We start from the raw sequence: 20236 nt of genomic DNA, 5'->3' as shown, positions 1-20236 counted from the left end.
TCAAAACAGAACTTTCTCCCCACCCACAAAACCCCTCATATACAGTGGTGCCCCGCAAGACGAACGCCTCGCAAGACGGAAAACCCGCTAGACGAAAGGGTTTTCCGTTTTGGAGGCGCTTCGCAAAACGAATTTCCCTATGGGGTTGCTTCGCAAGACGAAAAAATCGTGCGTCCCCCCGCGGGTTTTTTTCGCTTTTTTCGCCCTTTTCCTAAGCCGCTAAGTCGCTTATCAGCTGTTCCGCTGATAAGCCGCTTAACAGCTGATCGCGAAAAGCCGCTTGACAGCTGTAGCGCTAATCTGCTAAGCTGTCAATGGGCTTGCTTCGCAAGACGAAAAAACCGCTAGACGAAGAGAATCGCGCAACGGATTCTTTTCGTCTAGCGAGGCACCACTGTAACAAGAGTATTTTGTGTAGAAACTACCAATGCCGGTTGCCAATCAGCGAATCTGATTTATAAAAAAGCACTGCCCTTTCTAAAATACACAAGGGAGCCCTCCAGAGGTTGCCAGTCTCCAACTCCCACTCCCATCAGCCCTGGCAATTGGCTCTGCTAGCTGGGGATGATGGGAGTTGGAGTCCAACACTGGAGCGCCACAGGCTCCCTATCTTTGCTCTGTGGTAAAGGTAAAGGGACCCCTGACCGTTAGGTCCAGTCGTGGCCGACTCTGGGGTTGCGGAGCTCATCTCGCTTTATTGGCCGAGGGAGCCGGCGTACAGCTTCCGGGCCATGTGGCCAGCATGACTAAGCTGCTTCTGGCGAACCAGAGCAGCGCACGGAAACGCCGTTTACCTTCCCGCCAGAGCCGTACCTATTTATCTACTTGCACTTTGACATGCTTTTGAACTGCTAGGTTGGCAGAAGCAGGGACCGAGCAATAGGAACTCACCCCGTCGTGGGGATTCGAACCGCTGGCCTTCTGATCGGTAAGTCCTAGGCTCTGTGGTTTAACCCACGGTGCCACCCGCATCCCAACAATGTCCAACAATGTCTAGAGCGCTACAGGCTCCCTATCTTTGCTCTGTGGTAGGGTTCCCCAAACTTGGGTTTCCAGCAGTTTTTCGACTACAACTCCCATCATCCCTGACCACTGGTTCTGCTAGCTAGGGATGATGGGAGTTGTAGTCCAACAACTGGAGACCTAAATTTGGGAAACACTGTTTTCCTGGGAGGTGGGCAGGTTAGAAATTTGACTGTACTACCCCTCACTGTACAAAAGCCCATCTCTTTCCCATCCCCTCCCCATGCCAATCACTCACCCCATTGTATCCCTCCTCCAGCTCCATTCTGCCCCTGTGGGGCGGGTGGGGATAGGGTCCCCAGCAGCTGAGTCAAGGGGTCCAAGTGTTCAGAGTCAGCATCTACCTTTAGGGGGGGCACAGAAAAATGAAAAATTCACAAACTGGACAGTGGAGGAGAAGCACATAGATTTGGGAGTTCGGTTTATAACACATTCCCCATCCCTGCTCTAAGACCCCCATCCAATGCGCTTTCAAACCGCAAGACAATCATGGGAACTGTAGTTTGTTAAGGGCGCTGGGGAATCGTAGCTCAGGGGGGTCAAACTACAGTTCGAAGGATTCTTTGGGGGGGGGGAGTCACGTGCAGTGAACGAGCTTAAAAAACCCATGGCATGGATTTCCCCTAAATGATTGCTCTCTTTAAATAAAACCCAACTTTGCAAGGATTTGGTTTTTCAGGAAAAATACACACCCGTCCTCAGGAAGAATATGGGATATGCGGGGGGGGGGGGGAGAAGAGATGGAATGGAAAGCAAGTTGGAGCAGGGGGGAGGGCTTCATACACAGAGAGGTATTCAAGCTACCAAGGCCACCCCACCTCTCTTTCTCTCCCCCCCATTACTCAGAAATTCCTGCACTAGGTGGAGGTGAATGCTGCATGAATACTGCCTCTGTCACCTACAAAGAGGCCTCAGAGAAAAAGTCAAGCAGGAGGAAAACTCCACACCCCACAGACAGCCTGACTCATAAAGGGCACCTTTCCAAAAGGCTGGCAGTAGTGGCCAGGGAGGAGCTCGGTTTGGGGAAAAATATGGGTCAGAATCAAAACAGCACATTGCAAAACTCTTCCAAGTGCTAGGCCTGGATTGCCTTCACACACACACTATCCCAGGGTGGGGGAACAGAATAACCTGATTATTGAGGTTTCCCAGCCTGATTATTGAGGTTTAGCCCCAGATACCCATCTCTAGAGCATTGCCTATCTATTTTCCCACAGACATTATTTGTCTCTTTTTGCGGAACAGGTAAAAAAAATCCTAATGAGTGATGACTACCTTGGTGTCCCCTAGTGGTGGCACAAAGGAAAGATAAAAATAATTGCCTACAGGGTGGTTAGCACCCAATGGGGAACAGTAAGGTAAAGGTAAAGGGACCCCTGACCATTAGGTCCAGTCGCGGACGACTCTGGGGTTGTGGCGCTCATCTCGCTTTATTGGCCGAGGGAGCCGGCGTGCAGCTTCTGGGTCATGTGGCCAGCATGACTAAGCCGCTTCTGGCGAACCAGAGCAGTGCACGGAAACGCTGTTTACCTTCCCGCCGGAGCGGTAACTATTTATCTACTTGCACTTTGACGTGCTTTCGAACTGCTAGGTTGGCAGGAGCAGGGACCGAACAACGGGAGCTCACCCCATCGCGGGGATTTGAACCACCAACCTTCTGATTGGCAAGCCCCAGGCTCTGTGCTTTAACCCACAGCGCCACCCGCGTCCCTTATGGGGATCAGTACAACTTATGGGGAACAGTACAATTTAGAAGTCAGCTCCAGCACCTAAATGGACTAGATCAGGGTTTCCCAAACTTGTGTCTACAACTGTTTTTTTAAGACTATAGTTCCCATCATCCCTGACCACTGGCCCTGCTAGCTAGGGGTGATGGGAGTTGTAGTCCCAACAATAGCTGGCAGCCTAAGTTTGGGAAACCCTGGGCTAGATAGATCAGGCTTCCTCAAACTCAGCCCTTCAGATGGTTTGAGGCTACAATTCCCATCATCCCTGACCACTGGTCCTGCTAGCTAGGGATCATGGGAGATGTAGGCCAAAAACATCTGGAGGGCCGAGTTTGAGGAAGCCTGAGATAGATGATCCTCATGGTCTATTTCCAAATCTGCAATGCTATGGTTCTATGCCCCCTAGGGACCATCAACAGAATCTCTCTCTCTCTCACTTACACACACACACACACACACACACAAACATATAAAATAACCAGCTTGCAAAGCAATTTCAGGACATGTTTACAGAAGACTCATAAATGGCCGCTCTTGTAGTCAAGAAGGAATTGCTTCTTTGTGCGGTCTCCCAGAGGCTTAGCAGAAAATGCCCCCCTTTTTTTGCCCTTTGAGGCCACAAAACGGCCAGCCAGACGAAGTATAGGGAGAAGCAAGCCGGTACAACCTTCTGAGGATTAGTAGCTTTTATGGGGAGATATATATATATATATATATATATATATATATATATATATATATATGCATTACATCAAGCGTCAAGCTGCTTTAGCAGGCAAGGATTCCCAGCCATAGCTACATTTTTCTCTGACCAATGGCTCTGTGGCTTTTTGGCAACCGCAAAAGAAACAGAAATTAAAAGCAAACATCCACATTTCTCTGTCAAGCTGCACTATTGTTGAAGTTCTGCCAGTGATGTGTATGTTAAAAAAGACAGAGAAGCTTGTCTGGAAAAGGGTGACCAACCTTTCAGAGTGGACTGTGACCCAGCTTTCAGCCACGTTCTTTAATGTTTTGCGTGCTTTTAAGATACTCATGCAGAAGTGGACTCACACCAAAGAAACTGAGAGCCTATTTCAGTGCCATGGTGCCGTAAATACCTTAAATCAGGGTTTCCCAAACTTGGTTTTTGGACTACAATTCCCATCATCCCTGGACACTGGGTCCTGCAAGCTCAGGGTGATGGGAGTTGTAGTCTGAAAACACGTAGAGACCCAAGTTTGGGAAACCCTTCCTTAAATTATGGTAGGAAATCTTGAAATTTTTAGAGGGTTTTGGTGGACCACTTAAATGATTATTCTGCCTGTTGTAGCAATTGCAATGTACCGTGCTAGAGGCTGTATGATTTTAAAACTTAATTTTTTTATTGCTTCTTTCATTTCTTATGTTGTATTTTATTGTATTACAAGCTGAATTCTTTGGAGTTCGAACCATCATTCAACGGAATACAATATGAGAAACAACAGAAGCCATACAAATACAATTAAAAATCAAGGTGGATATTTAATGTGGACACACAATGGACCACCTGAATAAACCTCAAGGACCACAATTTTGGGAATGTGGCCTCTTGCCCGGAGGAGAGGTGAGAAGAAGGAAGCTTGAGGATTTGTCACCATCTAACTCCCATAACGTCCCCTCTCCTCAAACTGCCACAGGGGTCATTTATTCCCTTAAGCAAACAAGTTGCCTTTTATATTCTACTGAATATTTTCTTTTTTCAAGCGATGCTTATTGTCGTAAGAATCTTACGTAAACCACTTTGCGAGGTCTGTCCGAAAACCAGTATAGAAATACTGCAAAGAAACAAGCAAGCAAAGCCCTGCCTTAAATAAAACAAGCCATTAAACAAATTAATTATGTGAAAGAAACCACAGAACCATCAAGAGAACACATGTATTTCACACACTCAAGGGTGTGCGATGTGAAAAACCCACTTCCTTTGCTTAGCCACAAAGTTTGTTACGGCGCCCAGAGAAGTGTCAAACCGGGCCTTCGCCCGGCCCACTGCGAGAACGAGAAAGAAACACTTTGCAAAGGCATTTTGCAAAAGACAATAATAAAGGCTGAATCAGCTGAACCAAGGATTAAGGGCAGCTGCAGCCCCCGCGGACAAGTGAGGGACGAGGCAGAAATGGCAGGCGCAAGAAAACCACTGAACAAGATGGAATGGATTGCAACAAGATGGACTCCGAGGCTGCAGATGGAGGACCACGGATGCGAGGTGCTTTGAAGGATATGGGAGAGGCACAAAATGGTCCTGGCCCCTTAATATACACCCATTCCCCATCTGCCCTTGCGACGGTCGCTACCTGCAGACAAGCGGGCAAAAGATTCAGGAAGTGAGTCACACCATCGCCCTTGTCTCTGTTTCTTGAGCAACGACAAGAGTTGGGGGTGAAGACCCGCACACACCAGGACACCTGTGCCCCTCAGGGACTCCCCCTTTCCTCCGAGCCCAAAGGAGCAGCCGCATCTGCTGCAGCCGGGCTCGATAACAAAAGGAGCGGCGCAGCGTTTTTACAGAGAGAGCCGATTTCCTGCAAGAGGAAGTGATATAAGTACAGCCACCTCTCAGCGGGGTGGAAAAAAGGAGGTCAGCCCCGTCTGGGAATTGAACTCAGATAAGAAACAGTAAACTTATGATTTTACCTACAGCGGAAATATAAACTTTAATAGAAGCAGACTGTATATAAAAAGGGTGAAAACCTCTTACTTTGGATGTTCTTTGTCAGCCTGAGGATTTCTGAGAAAGCAGAAGGAGAACTTCCTTTTACCTTCGTTTATGCGGAACTGCCTAGTCAAAATTAGGAAACTTCGTACTTATTTTATTCTTTTTAGTTTTTACTAATGCCAGACGGCAGTGTGTAGGGAGAATGCTACTAAGCCCAAGCAGGAATTAATTTGGATTTGCAGATTGTATATTTTTATTTTTATTTTGAGGAGAGGAGCGGAAAAAAGACGCTGAACTACGCCCCTCCCCCTTATTTATTTTTTTGGTGTGGACTGTTAGCAAACTGGTGGATTGGTTTCTATCTTGATTTCTTTTTTGTACCTGTTCTTCTTCTTATTATTATTATTATTTTTTGGATAGTGGGATTTCAAAGGAATTAGGCCAACCAGTGGCTGAAGAACTGGTTTGATTTTTATTTGGGGGTTTTTATTAGGACACTTGAAGGCTTGTGGTGGAATTTGTGATTTTGTGTGCACTATGTTAGGAAAGCTTTGTGGCGGATGAGGCAAGAAGGCAGAAGAAGTTTAATTTTAATAATTTGAGTTTGTTTTTGGGGGGTGAATTTAACTTTGCTGTTCCTGAACAGTGGATTAGCCAAACAAGAGGTGGAAATTTTTGAATTAAGTTTTCTTGCTTCGTCCCTTTCTTTCTTTGACTGTTTAACACTGGAAGGTGACATCTAGTGGCAAAGAGTGAAAAAACATTAAAAATAGACAATGTCATGAGGGTCTGGGAGAGATATAAAGACTTAATAGAACAAAAGACTCTCACCAACTGAAGCTCTGTTGCTCAAGCCACTTGAGAAAAACGGGAAATGGCTTACATACAGTGATTTGCTAATACAGTGGTACCTTGGGTTACATACGCTTCAGGTTACATACGCTTCAGGTTACAGACTCTGCTAACTCAGAAATAGTACCTCAGGTTAAGAACTTTGCTTCAGGATGAGAACAGAAATTGTGCTCTGGCGGCACAGCCGCAGCGGGAGGCCCCATTAGCTAAAGTGGTGCTTCAGGTTAAGAACAGTTTAAGGTTAAGAACGGACCTCTGGAACGAATTAAGTACTTAACCCAAGGTACCACTGTAGATCAAGAAGGTAAATGGAAATTAAAAGAGTATGAGGAAATATAAAAGATCGTTTTCAGAGTTGGTTATATCATAGTCAATTACATGAGATATACAAAGAAGACAACAAGAAAGGATTTAGTTATACCACTTCTAGATTTCAAAAGGAAGTTATAGAAGGAAAAGTGAAGTTGCTGAAGGGTGCATATAGTATCCTGTTAAAATGGGAAACAAAAGATGAGGAGGTAAATGATCAAATGGGGACAAGATATAGGACATAATATACAATTTAAGGATTGGGAAAAACTGTGGAAAACAGATTTAAAATTTACAGATTGTGCTCTTTTGAAATAAAATTTTAAGAAAATGATGTATAGCTCGTATATAACACCAGTACAGATAGCAAAAATATATAAAACCGGGTCAAACATATGTTGGAAATTTAAAGAAAAGGAAGGCACTTTTTATCACATGCAGTGGGAATGTAGAAAAATTTTAAAAATTTGGGAGATGATATACAATGAATTGAAGAAAATGTTTAGAATGACATTTGTTTAAAAAACCAGAAGCATTTTTGTTAGGGTAGGACAAGACCTGCCAAGGATAATAAAGAATATATTTTTGTATGCAACAACAGCGGCAAGAGTCTTGATAGCACAAGGATGGAAGAATGAGGAAACCCCAACAAAAGAAAAGTGGCAAGAGAAATTGATGAACTATGCAGAGATGGCTAAACTAACATATAAACTGCGAGATAAGGACAACTGTGCCTTCAAAGAAGAATGGGAACTTTTTACAAATTATTTAAAAAGACAACAAAATGAATTGGACTCCTTGGCAGGTTATGAATAAACATACAGAAATTAATTGATTGTTGACATAGCAGATAGATAATATAAGGATTTATACAATTTTACAATATGCAGAGAATAGTATGTGTTGAAAAATCAGAGACAGGAGCTGAGGGAAGTCTTGGGGGGAGGGTTTGATGGGGAGGTGGGGGGGAAGGGAAAAAATAATTAATATGATTATGTTTTGATACTTTGATATGTCAAAATTGTTAATTTAAAGACTTTTTTAAAAAGAATGTCAGCACAGAAAAAGGCAGGAGGAACACCATTGGAGAGGAGGGGATCGAAACAAGAAAGTGAAAATAAAGGAGATATTTTTAAAATGTTTGCAGAAATAAAAAAAGGACATAAAACAGAGTGAAAAGAATTTGGAGACAAGGCTGCAGCAGATGGATAAAAAAATTGATACGACTGTTTCTGAGGGGCCAAATGAAAGAGATAACCAAAAAAAACACAAAGCTTGGAAGAAGGGATGAAGAAAACAAAGCAAGAAGAGATATGAAAAAAGAGGAAGAAAAAGTTAAAAGAGAAGTCTCAGAAACGAATAAAACACAGGAGGAGCTGTGGGACGCAATTGCTATGAATGAACTGAGGCAAAGAGAAATGAATTTGAGGTTTAGATCAGTTCCAGAATCACAAGGAGAAAATATTTTGGAAAAACTGACAACGGAAATTGCACAATGGTTAAATATGGAGGTAGAAGAATAGGCAAAAACAATACAAAATGCGTTTAGGATTAAAACGAAGACGACAAAGGCAAAAAAATTCCCAGGAGATTGCCTGATTATCTTTAAGGATAGAGAAATGAGAAATTTGATTTTGCAGAAAAATAGAGAAAAGAGACTATGTACTGATGGAATATTCACAATCATCTTTAAAGACGTGCCACTTCACTTGCTGAAAAAACGCGACCAATATAAGCCATTGACACAGATATTGAGGAAAAATGGAATTGAATTTAAATGGGAATTTCCAGAAGACGTCTCATTTTATTATAAAGAGAAGAAATTCAAATTTAAAAGTGTGGATGAAACATAAATTTTTGAGGAGATATAAAGAGTTGGGAAGAGAAGAAGCAGCAGCAGGAGAAGATACTGATAATTTGGAAGAAAAAGAAGAGGAAGAGGAAGAGGGACAGGTTTAAGAACTTTTATAGTCTTACATATTAAAAGAAACCAAAATGGAATTAAAATTATGGACCTGGAATGTGAATGGCATAAGTACTAAAAATAAAAGGAACAAAACTGAACACTTTTTGTTAAAAAAGAATTTGGATATTATTTATTTACAAGAGGCTCGTGTAGCCAGGAAACGTAGAAGAGTATTGATTAATAAAAAAATTAGGAAATGAATTTATGTCATCAGAAGTAAGAAGAGGGGAGTGGTGATGTATATAAAAAACAAATTTGAAGCTTAGCAAATCTTCAAAGATGAAGAGGGCAGGGTAACTGAAGTACAAGTCACTTGGCAAGGCGAAAAATTGATAATCGTCAGAATTTATGCACCAAATGGTAGTAAGATGGAATTTTATAAAGATTTGGAAGAAAAACTATTTGAATTTGTGGATCAAAAACTATAATAATGGGGGACATCAATGGTGTGGTGTCACTGAAAATGAATAGATCAAGAAGAAAAGAAAGATCGAAGGAAGGGAAGCTACCAAAGACATTTTTCTCTATGATAGAGAATTGTAATTTGATAGACGTTTGGAGACTGAGACACCCATTAGAAAAACAATTTACTCATTTTTCAGAACCAAATCAATCAGCTTCAAGAATAGAATATGTGTGGACATCTAGTAAGTTAAAACCTAGAGTCACAAAGATTGAAATACAACCAAAGATACATTTGGATCATAATGCAATTAAGTGTGAAATAAAAGAATTAGAGGAATAGACCTTTTGATGGAGATTAAATGAAAATTTATTGGATGACCAGAAATTAATTGAGAAAGCACAGAAGATGCTAACAGAATACTTTGTAAATAATTGTAATAAAGAAACCAATATGAATGTGCTGTGGGATGCTAGCAAAACTGTCATGCGAGGTTTCTTTATACAACAGAATAGCATCAAGAAAAAATTCAAAGAGAAAGTAAAAAAGGAAATTTTAAATCAGATAATGGAGAATGAGAAAAAGTTAATTAAAAAACCTAATGATGTTAAAATTAATCAAAACATTAAGATGCTGCAAAGCCAGTTTGCAATGATAATTAATCAAGAAGTGGAATGGAATATAAAAAGAGTGAGACAGAAGAATTTTGAATATGCAAACAAATCAGGTAAATGGCTGGCTTGGCAAATAAAAAAAAGAAAGGCCCAAAATACAATAAACAAAATATTGGATGGAAAGGAAATAGAAAATCCAAAAGAAATTAGAAAAGGATTTGTGAACTTTTATAGACAATTGTATAAAAAAAACTGGAAAAGAAGATGTAAATAGGATAGAGGAATTTTTGAAACAGAAAGGAGAGCAACAAATTCCAACAGAAAAGAGACATTGAATAAACTAATATAGATTGAAGAAATCAAGAGTGCAATAAAAGAATTAAAAAGTGGAAAGGCACCAGGACCGGATGGATTTACAGCAAAATGTTATAAAGAACTAAAGCACACCCTACTTGTACCGTTGAAAGAAGTGATGAATAATATATTAAAAGAAGGAGAATTACCAGATACATGGAAGGAAGCATATATCACATTAATACCAAAACCAGACTCTGATTTATTACAAGTGAAGAATTACAGGCCAATTTCGCTGTTAAATAATGATTATAAACTGTTTGCAAGTATATTGGCAAATAGATTGAAAAAAGTAATGAACGAAATAATATACAAGGACCAAGCAGGCATTCTCCCTGGTCGACAGATGAAAGATAATATAAGAAATATTGTGAATATAATTGAATATTTATCACATGTGGTGGGAATGTAAGAAAATGAAAAACTTCTGGGAAATGATATATAATGAGATGAAAAAGATGTTGAAATATACATTTTTTTAAAAAAACCAGAAGCATATTTACTTGGTATTGTAAGAGAGGATATTAATAGACAGGATAACAAACTGTTTTTATATGCAATAACAGCAGCAAGAGTATTATTGGCCCAGAACTGGAAACAAGAAGAATTACCGATGAAAGAAGAATGGCAGATGAAATTAATGGACTATGCAGAATTAGATAAGATGACAAGAAGGATTCAAAATCTGCAGGACCAGATTTACAGAAGATTGGAAGAAGCATATGAATTATTTGAAAAGCAATTGTAATCAACAGATTACGCTAGTAGGATTACAAGAGGTTTTGTAAGGAGGAATATATGAAATATTGCAAGGAAGATTATGAAGAAAGCTATTAGTTAGGATAATTAAAAGTAATGGTGAAATTAAGAAATGTAAATTAAGTGAAAAAGATTGGAAAATTTTCAGAAGTGATTGATAGAAGTCAAAAAATTGTATAAAATATGAAATTGTGTTAAATGATTGCTGAAAATGGTATGTTAAAAAATTAATATAAGAAGAAGAAGAAGAAGAAGAAGCCACCTCACACTCCTGCAAGTGCAGAGAAAGAGAGAGATCCACTATCTCAGCAGGCAGAAGGAGGCAGTTGTGTCACCCTTAGCGCGGGGAGGGGAGCAAATCTCATGGGTTATGGAGGCAATGCAATCGCGCGAAAAGAAGAAGAAGCGGAGGAGTTTGGATTTGATATCCCGCTTTATCACTACCCTAAGGAGTCCCAAAGCAGCTAACAATCTCCTTTTCCCTTCCTCCCCCACAACAAACACTCTGTGAGGTGAGTGGGGCTGAGAGACTTCAGAGAAGTGTAACTGGCCCAAGGTCACCCAGCAGCTGCATGTGGAGGAGCGGAGACGCGAACCCGGTTCCCCAGATTACGAGTCTACCGCTCTTAACCACTACACCACACTGGCTCTCAAAAGAGCCACTGGGTTATCTAGCGCAGCTTTCTGCTTCCAACAGGAAGTGTCGAAGTAGGAACACAGGAAGCCGCCTCGCGCCCAAGTGAAACCACTGGCCCATCTATTTCAGTATTGTCCACGCCGACAGACACGGTACGAAGTTGCAGACACAGGGGCATTCCCAGTCCTATCTGGAGATGCCAGGTTTCTAACCTTCAAGATGCCATGTAGATGCTCTATCTGCCCCCGTCACCCGATATTCAGAGCTAGGCAAAATTCACAGCATGTATTTTAAGCACCACACAACGCCATTTTGAACAGTCATGGCTTCCCTGCAAAGAATTCCTGGAGCTCCCAAGGTGCTGAGAGTTGTGTTAGGTCCATTATCCCCTGCACAGAGCTACAGTTCCCAGAACTCCCTGTGAAGAGGTACTGACTATATATAGATGGCGTATGACACCAGTGCAATTAGTAAAAATGTATAAAACCAGTTCAAATATGTGTTGGAAGTGTAAAGAAAAGGAGGGGACGTTTTACCATATGTGGTGGGATTGTAATGAAATCAAAAAGGTTTTGGGAAATGATTTACAATGAATTGAAGAAAATGTTCCATCTAACATTTGTTAAAAAACCTGAAGCATTTTTGTTAGGGATTGTAGGAAAAGAAACTGCCAAAGAAACTGCAAAATATCTTCATGTATGCGACAACGGCGGCAAGAGTCTTAATAGCACAAGGATGGAAGAATGAGGAAACCTCGACTAAAGAACTATGGCAAGAGAAGCTGATGGACTACGCAGAACTGGCAAAACTGACACATAAACTACGGGACAAGGATAACTGTGACTTTAAAGATGAATGGGAACCTTTCACAAAGTAGTTAAAGAAACAACAAAATGCATTGGGCTCCTTGGCAGGTTTTGAATAAACACTCACAAACCTTTTATTAACAATATTCAGTTAGACAATATTCAGTTAGACAAACTAAGGATCTATACAATTTTGTAACATGCAGAGACCCCTTCATGGATCACTGCCTTGCCGTGGCGAAGGGGCTTGAAGAACTCAGAGAAGCTATGAACTACGCCGAGCAGGGCACACAAGATGAACAGGTCATAGTGGAGAGTTTTGACCAAACGTGATCCACCTGGAGGAGGAACCGGCAAGCCACTCCAGTATCCTTGCCAAGAAAACTCCATGGACAAAGACAACAGGCATATAAAAGTTATGACGCTGGAAGATGAGCCCCTCAGGTCGGAAGGCGTCCAACATGCTACTGGGGAAGAGCGGAGGGCAAGTACAAGTAGATCCAGAGCTGATGAAGCGGCTGGGCCAAAGCCGAAAGGACGCTCAGTTGCGGATATGCCTGGAAGCGAAAGGAAAGTCCAATGCTGTAAAGAAAAATATTGCATAGGAACCTGGAATGTAAGAACCATGAACCTAGGTAAGTTGGAGGTGGTCAAAAATGAGATGGCAAGAATAAATATTGACATCCTGGGCATCAGTGAACTAAAATGGACGGGAATGGGCGAATTCAGTTCGGATGACCATCACATCTACTACTGTGGGCAAGAAACTCGTAAAAGAAATGGAGTGGCCCTCATAGTCAACAAAAGAGTGGCGAAAGCTGTACTGGGATGCAATCTCAAAAATGATAGAATGATCTCGATACGAATCCAAGGCAGACCTTTTAACATCACAGTAATCCAAGTTTATGCACCAACTACTGATGCTGAAGAAACTGAAATTGACCAATTCTATGAAGACTTACAACACCTTATAGAAGTGACACCAAAGAAGGATGTTCTTCTCATTATAGGGGATTGGAATGCTAAAGTAGGGAGGCAAGAGATAAAAGGAACAACTGGCAAGTTTGGCCTTGGAGATCAAAACGAAGCAGGGCAAAGGCTAATAGAGTTCTGTCAAGAGAACAAGCTGGTCATCACAAACACGCTTTTCCAACAACACAAGAGACGACTCTACACATGGACATCACCAAATGGGCAGTATCGAAATCAGATTGATTATATTCTCTGCAGCCAAAGATGGAGAAGCTCTATACAGTCAGCAAAAACAAGACCTGGAGCTGACTGTGGCTCAGATCATCAGCTTCTTATAGCAAAATTCAAGCTTAAACTGAAGAAAGTAGGAAAAACCACTGGGCCGGTAAGATACAATCTAAGTCAAATCCCTTATGAATACACAGTGGAAGTGACGAACAGGTTTAAGGATTTAGATTTGGTGGACAGAGTGCCTGAAGAACTATGGATGGAGGCTCGTAACATCGTACAGGAGGCAGCAACGAAAACCATCCCAATGAAAAGGAAATGCAAGAAAGCAAAGTGGCTGTCCAACGAGGCCTTACAAATAGCGGAGGAGAGAAGGCAAGCAAAATGCGAGGGAGATAGTGAAAGATACAGGAAATTGAATGCAGATTTCCAAAGAATAGCAAGGAGAGACAAGAAGGCCTTCTTAAACGAGCAATGCAAACAAATAGAGGAAAACAACAGAATGGGAAGAACCAGAGATCTGTTCAAGAAAATTGGAGATATGAAAGGAACATTTCGTACAAAGATTACCATAATAAAGGACAAAAGTGGTAATGACCTAACAGAAGCAGAAGACATCAAGAAGAGGTGGCAAGAATACACAGAGGAATTATACCAGAAAGATATGGATGTCTCGTACACCCCAGGTAGTGTGGTTGCTGACCTTGAGCCAGACATCCTGGAAAGTGAAGTCAAATGGGCCTTAGAAAGCATTGCAAATAACAAGGCCAGTGGAAGTGATGGTATTCCAGCTGAACTATTTAAAATTTTAAAAGATGATGCTGTTAAGGTGCTACACTCAATATGCCAGCAAATTTGGAAAACTCAGCAGTGGCCAGAAGATTGGAGAAGATCAGTCTACATCCCAATCCCAAAGAAGGGCAGTGCCAAAGAATGCTCCAACTACCGCACAATTGCACTCATTTCACACGCTAGCAAGGTTATGCTTAAAATTCTACAAGGAAGGCTCAAACAGTATGTGGATCGAGAACTCCCAGAAGTGCAAGCTGGATTTAGAAGAGGCAGAGGAACCAGAGACCAAATTGCAAACATGCGCTGGATTATGGAGAAAGCTAGAGAGTTCCAGAAAGACATCTACTTCTGCTTCATTGACTATGCAAAAGCCTTTGACTGTGTCGACCACAGCAAACTATGGCAAGTTCTTAAAGAAATGGGAGTGCCTGATCACCTCATCTGTCTCCTGAGAAATCTCTATGTGGGACAAGAAGCTACAGTTAGAACTGGATATGGAACAACTGATTGGTTCAAAATTGGGAAAGGAGTACGACAAGGCTGTATTTTATCTCCCTGCTTATTTAATTTATATGCAGAATACATCATGCGAAAGGCTGGGCTGGATGAATCCCAAACTGGAATTAAGATTGCCGGAAGAAATATCAACAACCTCAGATATGCAGATGACACAACCTTGATGGCAGAAAGTGAGGAGGAATTAAAAAACCTTTTAATGAGGGTGAAAGAGGAGAGCGCAAAATATGGTCTGAGGCTCAACATCAAAAAAACGAAGATCATGGCCACTGGTCCCATCACCTCCTGGCAAATAGAAGGGGAAGAAATGGAGGCAGTGAGAGATTTTACTTTCTTGGGCTCCATGATCACTGCAGATGGTGACAGCAGCCACAAAATTAAAAGACGCCTGCTTCTTGGGAGAAGGGCAATGACAGGCCTAGACAGCATCTTGAGAAGTAGAGACGTCACCTTGCCAACAAAGGTCCGTATAGTTAAAGCCATGGTTTTCCCAGTAGTGATGTATGGAAGTGAGAGCTGGACCGTAAAGAAGGCTGATCGCCGAAGAATTGATGCTTTTGAATTATGGTGCTGGAGAAGACTCTTGAGAGTCCCATGGACTGCAAGAAGATCAAACGCATCCATTCTTAAGGAAATCAGCCCTGAGTGCTCACTGGAAGGACAGATCGTGAAGCTGAGGCTCCAGTACTTTGGCCACCTCATGAGAAGAGAAGACTCCCTGGAGAAGACACTGATGCTGGGAAAGATGGAGGGCTCAAGGAGAAGGGGGCGACAGAGGACGAGATGGTTGGACAGTGTTCTCGAAGCTACAAACATGAGTCTGACCAAACTGCGGGAGGCAGTGGAAGACAGGAGTGCCTGGCGTGCTCTGGTCCATGGGGTCACGAAGAGTCGGACACGACTAAACGACTAAACAACAACAACAACAACATGCAGAGAACAACACTTGCAGATAAACCACAGAGTGGAACGGAGGGAAGTCGGGGCGGGCGGGCGAGGGGAGGGTGGGTTACTTTATGGGGAGGGGGAAATGGGGGGGAATCAAGGATGATATGTTATATGACAAAATGTTTTGTTGAAATTCCTAATACAAAAATATTTTTTTTAAAAAGAGGTATTGACTATAAACCGTTGCAAACATTGTAGCTCTGTGAACGGAACAGCGGGTCTCCTTTAAATAGCCATGGCTCCCACCCAAAGAATTCTGGGAGCTGTAGTTTGTTAAAGGTGCTGAGAGCTGTTAGGAGACCCCCCCCCCCATTCCCCTCAGAGAGTTCCTAGCATGGGTAACAATAAATCCCTCTTCAGGGGAAAATATGAGAATTGCGGGTCTGTAAGGAGAATGGTCCGTATAGTTAAAGCCATGGTTTTCCCAGTAGTGATGTGTGGAAGTGAGAGCTGGACCATCAAGAAGGCTGATCGCCGAAGAATGGATGCTTTTGAATTCTGGTGCTGGAGGAGACTCTTGAGAGTCCCATGGACTGCAAGAAGATCAAACCTATCCATTCTTAAGGAAATCAGCCCTGAGTGCTCACTGGAAGGACAGATCCTGAAGCTGAGGCTCCAATACTCTGGCCACCTCATGAGAAGAGAAAAGACCCTGATGTTGGGAAAGATGGAGGGCACAAGGAAAAGGGGACGGCAGAGGACGAGATGGCTGGACAGTGTTCTCGAAGCTACTAACGTGAGTTTGACCAGACTGCGGGAGGCAGTGGAAGACAGGAGTGCCTGGTGTGCTCTGGTCCAGGGGGTCACGAAGAGTCAGACACGACTAAACAACAAGGGGAATGGGGGCATCCTAATGACTCTCTGCACCCTTAACAAACAACAGCTCCCAGAATTCTTTGGGAGGAAGCCATGATTGTTTGAAGTAGTATCAAAGCACTTTATACGAATGGCGCTTTGCTGCCTTTGAATATGAAGGTTTCCTCATTGCCTTTCACAGGTTTGTCCTCTTTGAATTTGGTTGGTATCTTGTGTGTTTTCCAAAGTTATGTACATACGCTGGCTTTCTGGCGGTGAATGCCACAGGCCAGAACTGGGGTGCCAGTGGCCTTATCTGACTACCACTCCCATCACCCCCTGCTCACTGGCCATGCTAGCTGGGGCTGATGGGAAACAGAGTCCAGCAACAGCTGGAAGTCCAGGAAAGGCTGGCTTAAATGACTTTGCCTACGTTGATTTTGCACTGCGCAAAGATTCCCCAATTGTTTTAGTAGTCTCAGCTCCACACTCCTGGTTATACCAGCCCACACGCCTCTCTCTCAACCCCCTCTCAGTTGCAGCATGGATCTGGTTCCCAGCTCCAGGCTCCGCTGATGTCCCCCCAGTCCCAAGACACAACCTTCCTCGCAGTCTTCTGAGAATTGCTGGAACAGTCACTCCTCCTGCTGTGATATCCTGCCCCCTTGGCACCCCCTGAGATTCCTCTCCCAGCTGTTTAGCAGAGGCATGGGGGAGAAGGAGGAGAAGGCCTAAGATCTCATCAGACTGAGGAATCTTTTTGGACAGGGGGGACGGAAAGGGTTCCTGCGTACAAAGTTTGTGTTCTGCAAAGCATGTCTTCATCCATGTTGCCTTCATGTTAACATTAGTGCTGTGCTTGTCGTCTCCACCTCACCAAAAAAACCCACAAAACCCCCACAATGCATCTTGCTCTGATCTTTTCAAAGATGTGCAAATCAGCATAGGCTTTCGTACCGTTTCTAGAATCCCACACAATATCCTCTTCTACAGTCATCTAAGTTACTAATCATAGTATCATCACCATCAATCTATGAACTGCCTTCTAAAACACTGTCTGAAGGCGATTTACATATAGGAAACAGGTTTATTTAAAAAAAACAACACCAAATACATTTAGAAGATGACTAAAACCCTAAGAAATGGACACTTGTGATCAAGGCCCATTTATCCGGCTGAGAAAACCTGTCAGAAAACAAAAATAACTCCAATTGTTTCCCCAAAATGCAGATAGTGGGTCCCGGTTATCTCTCAGCAGAAATGTTATTTCACACAGAACAGGGTCAGCTGCACACTAAAATACCCACATCATGAGAAACCCTCCGACAGGCCACAGGAATCTGCTGGGGGCATAAGTGGGTGGCCTTCACTGCATCTTCTGGGAGCAAATTTCAAGTTTAAGTATGCACTGTGTGAAGGCACCTGGTTGACTGTGGTGAGAACCAAGAGGGACCACTGAGCAGCATTTGGGAGAAAGGTGGAGTATTCTTACATATTTTATGTATTCTTATAAGTTTTAAGGTTTCCTTTCTGAGTTCTCACCACCCCACAAGCACTTTGCATAATTTCTGAAGCTCTGCTCCAGATGTGGACATCTCCGAGAAGTGGGGGCTTCTTGGTTGCAGAGCTAACACCATAAAACAGACTCCTTAGGAAAGCCTGCTCAGCACCAACACTAAATGTTTTTAGATGGGTTGAGGGAAGCTGGTAGTTTCGTGGGTTAGAGCAGGGATGGAGCGTGGCCAATGGTCAGAGGTGATGGAAGATGTAGTTCAACAACATCTGATGCCCCACTGCATACAGAAGATCCACACCATCTCCAGCAGGGAGATATTCCCTGCCTGTAATGATGAAGAACCGCAGCCAGCCGGTGTAGACAATATTTACTTATTAAATGTGATCTAGATGGACCAATGGTCTGACTCAGTAGAAGACAGCTCCCTATGTTCCTCTCAGCATTCGAAATTAGCCAGGTACCAGAGGCATTTTGCACCTGGCTAACGGTCACTTGCAACCCAGTAAAGATTTCTGGAGGGGGGGCAGGGGGCACCGGACGTCTCCACCCTCTGGAGTTGCCTGCCTGGAGATCCATGGATCCATCCTGTTTTCACACACTAGCAACACATCCTGTAGAATTCTATCCGTTCTATTTTATCTGCACAATCAGAGCACAATTTCAAGAACCAAAAAGTAGTACAGTGGTACCTCTGGATGCGAACGGGATCCATTCCGGAGCCCCGTTCACATCCTGAAGCTAACGTAACACACGACTGTGCGTCTGCGCATGTTGGTGCTTCCGCGCACGCGCGTGACGTCATTTTGAGCATCTGCACATGCAGCGAAACCCGGAAGTAACACCGCAGAGCGCAACCCGAAAATATTCATCCCGAAGCTACTTCAACCCGGGGTATGACTGTATTGAAAAATATAACTTTTGAGCTGCTTGGCCCCAAAATGGCAACTAGGCATTCTGTTTTGGCGACTGTAACCCTGGTTTAAGGAGCCATTTGGCACCTAGCTAATATATCTGGGTTTCTAACACTGGTTCCTATTCAAACAGGAGTTTTGTTTTCCCCCCAAGAGGTCGTCACAGCTTTTCTTTCCTACATGAGCCTCCATTTTGTTGTTTTGTCTGGTTCAGCCTTCCCAACCAGGACTCCCAACCATCTTGAAGGCACCAGATTGGCACAATCAGGCCTGCTTATACAGTCCCATTTTCCATTAGTATTTTCTACATTGTTTTGGTATAGCTATGGCTTTATTGTTCTAAGCCGCTCTGATTTCTGTCTGAAAAAGAGTGGCGTGAGACAGAGGGAAAGAAAACCACACAAAAACAGTCCAATAAGCAATGAGAGTAACAACACTAGGGTCACTTCCTGCGATCCTCTGAGCACATGGCAGGCACATGCAAAGCCGCCCCTGTTGTTTTCCAGTTGTTTCAGCCTGTGGGGTGCCCCGCAGCACCAGACACGAAGATTTGGTTTTGGGGCCCACTACAGCGAGCCCTCCAAAAAAACCCCCAAACACACAACATTTGCTGGTTTGTGCCACACATGGCATCCTGTGCATAGACTGAACATGAACTAGCATGCCTCTGTTGAGAGCAGGCCATGAGCCAACGCAGGCAAAGCGATTTCCTGCTGCAATCACACAGGCTTGTCATTAACCGTCAGTTGAACTTGCTCCTTTGTCCTTCTCGCATTTCCCTCGGTTGTCTGCTTCAACTGTCAGAATTTTAACTGGAAGCTCCTTGGGGCAGGGAGTGCCGCCGCAGTGCACATTTAAAGCAGTATTCTGCGAAGTGCAGTTTGTCAGAAACACCTTGTTCTTCACACAGAGCTACAATATCCAGAGCGGGTAAGCGATCAATCCATCTTCCCAGGGAAGTCTGGGAATTGTAGCTCTGTGAGCGGGGTGGAAACGGTCTTTCAACATCTGAAATGGAGGGTGGGGACGAAAGTGGGGGTGCAATGCACAAAACACACTAAATTGCCACCTTCCACTCACAAACACAGGATCCTTTCAAAAATGCAACCCCTTCGTCCTGGTGCACACACACAACAGCATCCTTTTGAGTAAAACAGTGACGAGTTGTCCTAAGAATAATTTTGGGTACCGCTCTTTCAAGCTAGGCATAGTCTGCTGCCCCCACGACCAGTCGCCAGCAGCAACACATGAACCAACCCATGGGGAACTAGTTGAACATATGTGGAGAGCAGCAGCTTTGCACACTGTAGTGGGGAACAGATTCACACTATTGGCTGCAGGGATATTCATTCCATGCCAAGCAAACAGCACGGAACACACTGAGGGGTCCTTTACGAAGCAAAACGAAATGAAGGGATCCTTTAACTCGTGGGT

At 43.2% G+C, this 20236-nt stretch overlaps 1 protein-coding gene across 7 annotated transcripts in view; it reads right to left on the bottom strand.

Moving 5' to 3' along the window:
- ARHGEF1 (Rho guanine nucleotide exchange factor 1) overlaps positions 1 to 20236 on the bottom strand; it is a 74253-nt gene that overhangs the window by 50145 nt on the left and 3872 nt on the right. For 6 of the 7 annotated variants that reach the window (XM_053397867.1, XM_053397869.1, XM_053397870.1 and 3 more), the window contains exon 2: positions 1262 to 1367. In XM_053397867.1, coding sequence (XP_053253842.1) covers positions 1262 to 1288 — 27 coding nt within the window. In that variant the 5' untranslated portion in view covers positions 1289 to 1367. The remainder of the gene's footprint in view (positions 1 to 1261; positions 1368 to 20236) is intronic. The other variant, XM_053397868.1, reaches the window with a different exon arrangement.

The sequence above is a fragment of the Podarcis raffonei genome, chromosome 8 (assembly GCF_027172205.1).
Source record: "Podarcis raffonei isolate rPodRaf1 chromosome 8, rPodRaf1.pri, whole genome shotgun sequence".
In the NCBI taxonomy this organism is placed as follows: Eukaryota; Metazoa; Chordata; class Lepidosauria; order Squamata; family Lacertidae; genus Podarcis; species Podarcis raffonei.
The sequence above is the reverse complement of the archived record's forward strand: the minus strand, read 5'-3'. Positions and strand labels throughout refer to the sequence as shown.